This window comes from Nanorana parkeri, unplaced genomic scaffold (assembly GCF_000935625.1).
Source record: "Nanorana parkeri isolate BGI_ZX_2015 unplaced genomic scaffold, ASM93562v1 scaffold2269, whole genome shotgun sequence".
Lineage (NCBI taxonomy): Eukaryota > Metazoa > Chordata > Amphibia > Anura > Dicroglossidae > Nanorana > Nanorana parkeri.
In genome coordinates, this window is record NW_017308537.1 from 172,376 (window position 1) to 181,916 (window position 9,541).

General features: G+C 45.7%; 1 protein-coding gene across 1 annotated transcript in view; it reads right to left on the bottom strand.

The window, feature by feature from the left end:
- The window catches only part of SPDL1 (spindle apparatus coiled-coil protein 1), a gene marked incomplete at its 5' end in the record, with an annotated part of 79,068 nt that extends 72,636 nt beyond the window's left edge, over positions 1-6,432 (bottom strand). The window contains 5 exons of the mRNA XM_018573196.1: positions 1,467-1,669; positions 3,204-3,275; positions 4,046-4,103; positions 6,174-6,260; positions 6,396-6,432. Coding sequence (XP_018428698.1) covers positions 1,467-1,669; positions 3,204-3,275; positions 4,046-4,103; positions 6,174-6,260; positions 6,396-6,432 — 457 coding nt within the window. The remainder of the gene's footprint in view (positions 1-1,466; positions 1,670-3,203; positions 3,276-4,045; positions 4,104-6,173; positions 6,261-6,395) is intronic.
- Positions 6,433-9,541: the final 3,109 nt, after the last annotated feature.

Here is a 9,541-nt window from a genome sequence, read left to right on the forward strand (position 1 = left end):
TATATATATATATATACACACACACACACACACACACACACATACACACACGTGAATAAAATAGTGTAAAACTATATCATCATTTATTATAACAAATCAGTGCAATTAGAAATCACCCTCCAGGCTGGTCCCGAGAAGCAGAAGAGGAAGAAGCTTTAGGAGGGGGAAAGGCATAGATCATTTTGAACTAATGCCACAGAGTTTCTATAGCATCCACTGCAAAGCCAAGAGATCCCTGGTCCTGCAAATAAAAATCTGTCCAGTTTACTTTTGAACCTGGGCACCAGGAGGTCCATACCCTGAGTCACCCACCTGCGACTGGCGATTTGAAATCACTGGATAAGGAGACCATTTTCTCTGGGGCTGGGCGTTTATTACCTTAATGCAGAGAATTCATTAAGGTAGAAAACACGTAGCCTTTAGTACTACTTTAAGCTTCATGACTTTCTGTGGACACTGCACTGTCATTGTTCGACCCGGAGCAGTGAGGTCCAGTGTAGAGGGGACAACCAAATCACACTGAGCTCCAAGATAAAATGACTGGAAGACAAATTTCCTCTAATAACCAAGTCCCCTGCGTGAAGAGGGTATCTAGGACTTCTTCCCAGACAGACTGGCATCTGACGTAAGCACCTTCCAGGCCATTGGGGACACAGGGTCGAATGGAAATCCACATCAGGAAAAGGCTGGCTTTCCTGGATAGACGTTCCAGAGTCCGCTTGTCTCATGCTGAATGTCGAGTTGTGACAGTACGGAGTGGTATTAGGCATATGGTACTGACACAGAGGAGAAAACCATCAGTCCCAGAACCTTCATGTAAGAACAAAATGGTTGGGTGGACAGACAGGGGCTTTGTCCAGGGGAAGGAAAACCTTGGATAGGGCCATATCCAAGATCAGGCCAATACACTCCAAGCAATGAGCTGGATCAAATTCTGGAGCAACTGTTCCTTTAGTAGGGGATCTTTCTGGTATTTCCCAATGGGAATGCCCTGAAAGCGCAGCAGAACTAGCACAGGGGCTAGCACCTTAGTGAAGGCCCAAGGTTTGGTGGAACGTCCAAAAAAGGGAAGAAAAACAAATTGGTAATTTTGCATACCCACAGCAAAACACAGGTAATGTCGATGTGGTGAGAAAATGGGAATGTGCAAGTAGGCATCCAAGCATCTAAAATGTTCTGGCAGGTTTGGAGATCCAGGAGAAAACAGAGTTTGGCGCTTGGACCTTTAGACCTAAAGGAAACAAAAAGCTCTTCTTCGTTTTAGGGGCCCAAAGGCTTGTCTGCAAGAGCTTTTGCTCTCTTTCAGTGGCGAGTGTACTACCCCCTCCCCCCCGTGACCTTCTTGATGTAGGTATCCACACCATCATGAAAGAGGTGTTCCCTTCAAAGGGTATCCTCATAGGGCACTTCTTTCAGGGAGGTTCTATAAACCAACATTTGAGCAACACAATTCTTAGCATATGTACCAAAAGGAGATTCATCCTGGATATTTGGTAAAGTGTATCCGTTAATCCATCAAAACAGTAATGTAAAGCCACAGGCAAAAGCTCCAGTTGTTGGACAGAGGGATCCATCAGAATGACTCCAGAGTTCCTGGCCACGTCCTTGGACAAGACTGCCAGGGACTCTGACACGGTTGCATAGCGGAGCCCGCTAAGGAGAACAAAGCCTACAAGAGAGACACTAACCTTTTGTATACCATGTCCCTGAATACAGGGACATATTTAACAGAGGACCATTAAGGTTTTGTTAAGACAGGAAATGGCTGGGTCAACCGTAGGATCGGCCATTTCTTTAAGAACTCTTCCTCAATAGGGTATTGCTGACCCCATTTTTTTTTCCAGGGTTAGGCCAGTCAATGTACAAGACTGGCTGTCAGAGCGAGTATACAGCAAAGGTTTTCATAGACCGATGCATTTTAATCTAGGCTGGTGACCTTTGGCCATGTGGATGCATGTTGCTCTAAGGCAAGGCATGTGCAAACTGTGTCAGTAAGGACAGAAGGTATACCTAAGTTTGGGGGTAATATTAGTACAGCGAACCTCCTCCTGTACTCCAAGTATCTGACTGCACCTTCCTTTCTTTGGAGGACAAGTTTGATGCCTCATCTGATTCAGGGGACTCAAATAAAATTAATCAAATTAGGACCCTTTTAGAGGAGATTTTGCACCCTCTTTGCCATGCGTGCTTCGGCCAGGTCCCTAGACCTATTCCCCGTGTGCCTACGGTCCTCCATGTGTGGTGAGGCATATTCCCTTTAGGAGTACTCACAGACCACTGCTGTAGAGAAGGAAGGGTGTGCCTTCTATGAGCGGTCATTGGAGGCAGAGGGGCCCAGTACATCTAAGGAACACTACCTTCTATAGGTTGGACTCGATGGACTTGTGTCTTTTTTCAACCTGACCAACTATGGAACTATGCAGTAAATTCCTTTTAACAGCAGCAGGTAGGGAGCAGAGGAACAGTCGGCTAGCACGTGGAGAGAAAACAAATAGTACAACAGGTTTGAAGGACTTTTGCGCAGGCGACCCTAGCAGCCCTGGGCCTACCGCACAAGTTAAAAAAAGGCTCCAAATTCAACGTCACTGGCTGTCTATTCCATGTCACTGGCTGCAATTGAATGAGTCACAGCCAGCGCTCATAGTTCACTCCAAAGGAATGGGAGCGCAACAGTACACTGCACAGGCAGAAATTATGCTGACATTTGCTCTAGTGGGAATCTCCTACAACTGGTCTGTGCCACCCACTCAAACAGCATAGTTGGACTGACAAGCCAGGAGCCTCCTGTTCTGTCCCATGGCCTAAAAGCTTGACTGACAAGCCAGTAGACTCCTGGTCTATCATGCTGATTCACACATGCTGGTATTGATTGACCAGCCCGAGATGCACTTTCAATCCCATAAACTAGAAAGATTTAATCTAAAAAAAATAATAAATGTGTATAAAGAAAAAAAAAGGTGCAAATTAACAATCACGGAGTTCCGATTTAAAAGGCTGCCCACATCTTCTAAAGGAAAATTTAAATCGTGAAGATTTAGTATCCTTGTCCTGTATCACCCCTTCAGCCGAGAAATTACCATCACAATGCTCAAAGAAAAATTTGACAAATCACGCTTCCGTTTTCTCATTCCTTTCTAAAGTAGGAGTGGAAGCAGGCAGCACAAAAGTTGAATGATCCTTATCTCTAGATAGCAAATCATTACAAGTAGAAGAGGCTTCTACACACACCAACTTCTCGATACTGGAGGTGGTATAGACTAATCCGGAGACTGGGTCTGGAAAAAAAAAAGCAACAAGCTCAATTGGACCGTAACCTGCAGCAATGTAAAACATCTTGATGCCAACAATTAAAACAGCAATCGTTCCTAAAGAGGACTACAAGGGGTCATGTTAAAGGTCCACAAGTCCATCAGGAAAACATATGACAGAAAAAACACAAACACACCACAGAAGGTTAGAAGCTGACATTAACGAAGCCTCCATTTACCTGAATAGAGATGGTGCCAGTGGTGCCTGCAATCAACAACTTTGGTTCACCTAGATCCATGATGCAGCAGAGTAAATTAGCACTGAGGGCAGGTTCACACCATTTTCCGGAAAATGGTGTGAACCTGCTCGCAGTTCCAGTGCATTCCAGACCAAACAAAATGAGACATGCAGTATTTTTCTGGTCTGGAACGGACTGCGCTGATGTCAACAGAGGCCAGAAATAGCATAGGGATACATTAGGATGCATGTTGGGTCTGGAAACAATCTGGACTGGAGAATATCTGGATGTAGTGTGAATGGGCCCTTAAAATGCTAATGATCTTGGCGTCCAAGTCCCCCATGCCAGTCATCTGAACCGAAGTGAATACTCCCTGCGTTGCAAGGGCTGTAACTCAATGCCCTACACCTGTCTCCGAACTCCTCCACTACTGGAAGTGACTCCAGGCGTCCTTTGTCAGGTGAGGTGCCACAACTGAGGGAAAACCGGGCAGCTGCCTCACCATTTAGGAAGGTGGTCAAGGAGGCTTAAAGAATGATGAAGGCACTGCTCATATACCACAGAAACCAACAACCAGAGAGGTGAGGTGGAACGAAGATGGAGGGGGGAACAGAACCTGCAAGAGTCAAGAAGCCAGAGTTTCACTGTGCGGCCGATGGCTTAAAGGAGAACTATGAGGCAAGTGCTTTTCACTCACCTCATAGTTCTAGCATACCTCTGACAATGAGACTGTCAATGGTCGGCTCAGTAGATCGGGAGGTGAGCGAACATATACGGCGTTCGCTCACCTCTCGATCCTGTCACGGCTCTCTGCCGTGACAGGGGAGGGGCTGCATCCCCCCCCTCCCCGCTAGTGCTAACTGGCGGAACGGACGGGGGAGGGTACAGCTGGTTCTGCCTCTAGATAGGCAGAGCCAGCTGTCACTCGCGCAGCTGGGCAGATCTCGACATCGGGATCCGCTCCGGCGGCTCATAGTTCTCCCGTTACCCTAAGGAGAACTATGGGGAAAAGCCCTGACCCCAGAGTTCTCCTTTAATGCAGGCGCATGCACGTGTGTAAGCATAGTCTGGCTCACAGAATTGTGCACAGCCTTGTGCCTCTGCGCAGGTCTGTGCACATGCTCACTGGCATGCACGTGCTCATTACAAGTTATGGCGCCAAACAGGCTAATTAAGGCTGTGACAGCCAAGCCTCCAGCGCTGAGTGATTGACAGCTTTCCTCTGTTCCCAAGATCCTGCATCTGATTGATCATCCGTTATCGACCTGACTTGTTTTGACTGTTTCCGCTACGGTGTTCCTGTGACCCAGGCTTGTTCCTAACTACCGCTTCTGCCTGCTGCTCGGTACTTTACATACACTATATTGCCAAAAGTATTGGGACGCCTGCCTTTACACGCACATTAACTTTAATGGCATCCCAGTCTTCGTCCGTAGGGTTCAATATTGAGTTGGCCCAGCCTTTGCCGCTATAACAGCTTCAACTCTTCTGCGAAGGCTGTCCACAAGGTTTAGGGAATGGGAATGGGGAATGTTTGACCATTCTTCCAGAAGCACATTTGTGAGGTCAGGTACTGATGTTGGACGAGAAGGCCTGGCTCGCAGTCTCCACTCCAATTCATCCCAAAGATGTTCTGTTGGGTTGTGGTCAGGACTCTGTGCAGGCCAGTCAAGTTCCTCCACCCCAAACTCGCTCATCCATGTCTTTATGGACCTTGCTTTGTGCACTGGTGTGCAGTCATGTTGGAACAGGAAGGGGCCATCCCCAAACTGTACCCACAAAGTTAGGAGCATGAAATTGTCCAAAATGTCTTGGTATGCTGATGCCTTAAGAGTTCCCTTCACTGGAACGAAGGAGCCAAGCCCAACCTCTGAAAAACAACCCCACACCATAAATCGCCCCTCCCCCAAACTTTACACTTGGCACAATGACAGGCAAGTACCGCTCTCCTGGCAACCGCCAAACCCAGACACGTCTATCAGGTTGCCAGACAGGAGCGTCATTTGTCACTCCAGAGAACACGTCTCCACTTCTCTAGAGTCCAGTGGTGGCATGCTTTACACCACTGCATCCAACGCTTTGCATTGCACTTGGTGATGTAAGGCTTGGATGCAGCTGCTCGGCCATGGAAACCCATTCCATGAAGCTCTCTACGCACCGTTGTGCCAATCTGAAGGCCACACAAAGTTTGGAGGTCTGTAGCTATTGACTCTGCAGACATTTGGCAACTTCTGCTCACTGTACGCTTCAGCATGCGCTGACCACGCTCTGTCATTTTTCGTGGCGGAGTTGCTGTTGTTCCCAGTTGCTTCCACTTTGTTATAATACCAATAATAGTTGACCGTGGAATATTTAGTAGCAAGGAAATTTCACAGATGGACTTCTTGCACAGGTGGCAACCTATCACAGTACCACGCTTGAATTCAAACGTTTTCTTTTTGCACCTGTGGCCATGGAGGTGAATGGAACACCTGAATCCAATGATTTGGAGGGGTGTCCCAATACTTTTGCCAATATAGTGTACATGTTACTGACCCCGGCTTGTTCCTGACTTTGCTCCTGTTACTTGGTACTGTTTTGCCCGCCTGTTGACGACCCGGCTAGTGCGACTACAGCTCTTCCGCAATCCTGCATGATCAGCACTGTTTCTGTGCCAGATTCCTACCCAGAACATGCAGAGACTGACCTTCCTTGCCACAGTGACATCATCCGGTACTCGTGCCTCCTTGTCCCCATGCACATGTTCTGCCAACCCTGGGCTCTGAGACTGGAGCTGCAAGGGAGGCCGCCTTTGTCAACTCAGACTCCACCAAGGTACGCGACAGCCTGCCTCCTTCGCCTCAACTCCCATAACAGACATTTTCGTTTGGGAGGAGCAAGCAAATACTGTTTTTGATGATGTGTTTACTGTCCATTTTGGAGGTGTGTCTCTCTCATGTGGTAACCTAAAAGAAAATATGGGAAAATAGTGCTGTACACAGATAACGCCCTATTGTTTTTGGGAGAAACTAGTAATTTCTTAGAAAGCGCTATGACTATCATTTTCACCCTTGGTCAATTCTTGGAGTTCTTAATTGGAGCAAGTCTGTATTGTTCTGTACTATATGGTCATTTGAAATTCCCTTTAGCAAACTCTGCCACTTCCATTGAGATTGTCAATTCTTCTAAATATTTAGGCAATATAATTTTTCCTAAAACCAAAAAGGTAAATATTTCACTAAATGTGAATCCACTTATTTCTAAATTTGGTACACAGTGGTGTAAACTTCCTTCATCTATGTCTAGTAGATCTAATCTTATAAAGGTGATCTGGATGCCTCTATTATTATATTGTAATAATTATATGTGTAGTGCTCACCCCCAAAAAAGGAGCAGCCAGATTACCCCAGGTTCTTCTGTCTCATCTCTCTGATGAACCGCTTGTGATGGATCGACAGCACACCTTGTAGGGTTTTATAAAAGCTTTGATAGACAAGTTATATACTAATGTAATAGAGATATGAACAGGAGAAACAATAGCAAATAACTGTGTATACAATGGAATCACATTAGGCATTCAGCTATACCTGAGCTGCAGCTGTCTATTTGCATTTAATACTGGTCTGGCTAGGGTAACCTGTCATGTGGTAGCAACTATGAAAAAGTCTCAGTTCAAACAGACCAGTGTCTCTAACCCACTGGCCAGTGGTTTTTGCTTTGGCTAGCCAACTTTTGGGCCCAATGTACCGCTTGAAGGATAAATTTGAGATGGAGCAATGCGTTGGCCAACGGCTGCTCCCCCGTCTGACGATCTGAATAGCAGCTCTTGAGTGGTCAGTGAGAAGAGGGCAACCCCACCTCCTCCAACCGACTTCCCCGTAACCCCACAGCAGACCTGTGTGCAGAGGATGGCAGGTCTTGATCACTGGTAGCAGCCGTGCAGTCCGCTCAGGATTCACATTGGAGCAGAGGGTTGGAGGTGTCACACGGATATGCCGCTCCCAGGATCCAAACGCTCGTCGGGGGCACGATTTGCCTTCTATGCTGTATCAGTCAGTTTCTCACTGGGATGATTCAGGAGTCACCAGGCAGGAAAGAGCATGCAGAGTCTTTCTCCCTCACTACAGGAACATCCGACAGGGATCAGGGTAGCTCCCTACAGGGTTTATTCATCTCGCTGAAATAAATGGCAGGTCAACTCAAAACAGTATATCAATTCGTTCTGCACCCTCCCAGATGAGTGATTGCGCTCAGTCCATCCAGTTAAGCCCACGTTTTATTCTGAAGTACACTTTATGTCTGTAACGCTGCATTTGTGTATTTTATTTCAAATAAATTAAGGTATTAATTTTTTCTTGTATTCAATTAATCGAAGTTAATACATTTTCAATAATCGATTATGAAAATAATAGTAGTTAGCTGCAGCCCTACTGTGACTACAATTGCAAATATTAAAGAAATTTAAGCCCCAAGGCTGCAAAAAAAAAAAAAATGGTCTCAAGATTTTAACAGAAGGAAGGTACAAAGAGCTAAGGAAAACTTCCAAAAGAGATACAAGCTGAACTGCAATTTCAAGATACAGCAGTGTCTGATCACACCTCCTGACAAACCTGCACCCAATTTGAAATCTTCTGCCCCCATGTGCTCCAAGATGGAGACTCTCATAGTTTAGAGTTAGGACCGCACTATAAGAGGTGCCTTGGCGCGGCTGTCACATTTTCTGCAGAAGACGTGTATCCAAACCTCTGTTATTAACCTTAGTGGTGAGACAAGTTGTTTTACATGCTGGTTTGTGAGTGTGCCATGATACCTTTCTACTGTTTTACTGTTCAAAGCCCATTTCGTGTGCACCTTGCTGTATAACTGATGACAAATTGTTGAGTGCGTTTGTCATTTGTTTTGCTTGATCACACCATCTGTCTTTTACATTGACCATGGGCCCAAACATGTGAACTGTTGTGAAACACAAGGCAGGGTCAGTTACATTTTGGGGCCGTTTTGCTGCACAGGGTGGCTTAAATTTGTGAAATCTCAGGACTGGAATCTCATTCTCAAGATATGAAAACTATGCCCAAAAAGGGAAGGGGATGAATGTAAAAACATTTTTAAAAGATGGACAGATGCAGTGTTGTTAAATCTATGGTTTCCTTCCATAGCTGGGACCACCCATGCAACGGTTGGTCTATCCTGCCATGTAGTTCCATGTAGTTGGGACAGAGAGGGGAAGCCCAAAAGGAGCAGCATTAAAAAAAAAAAAATTAAGCATTATAAGATGTTAACAAATTTTTGAAGAACAAAAAAAAATAGTGAACTAAGCCTTTAACCTCTCTGGCGGTATGATTTTTTGTTCTATTTTTTTTCTCAAATTTTTTGTTGTTTTTGTTTTTTTTAATATCCCGCCAGTTCCACCCCCTGCGGCGCGTACGCTCGCAAGGGATGGAACCCGGAAGACAGATGCCGGCATTGGCCGGAGAACACAGTGCGGCTCGAGGGAGAAGGTAAGTAAATGCTATGCGGCATTCCCCAGTGTAGCTCGGGGTTACCACTTATGGTATGGAAAAGTAACCCCGAGCTACACTCGGGAATACCGCCAGGGAGGTTAAGGGCTAGTTCACACCAAGCACGAAGCAGGTGCAGAGCAGTTACAGAACGGTTCAAAACTGCATCCAATGTATTCCAATGGTATTTTGGGCTCTAGTTCACACCGCAGCATTCAGTTCTAAAGCATGTAAAAAAAAAAACTGCAGCAAGACCTATTTTTTCTTGCTTTTTTTTTTTTTTTACAAAAAACGGCCCAGAACGCATCAAAAACGAGTCAAACCACACTGCACTGCATGTGCAGAAACTCATGAAGATCTATTCTGCATTTGGTGTGAACAAGCCCTAAAGGGGAAAATTTGGGGAATGTCTGGACACATCCATTTGTTCCAGAGCACAGCAGAAACTGCTATATTTTGCACACCGTAATAAATACTCTGAATAAAAACTTCTGAAAAAAGGAGAGATACATACTCTTTGTTAAAAACTGAAATTTGGACTTCCGGTTCCGGCGCCCGATGCTCTAGTCAGAGGACA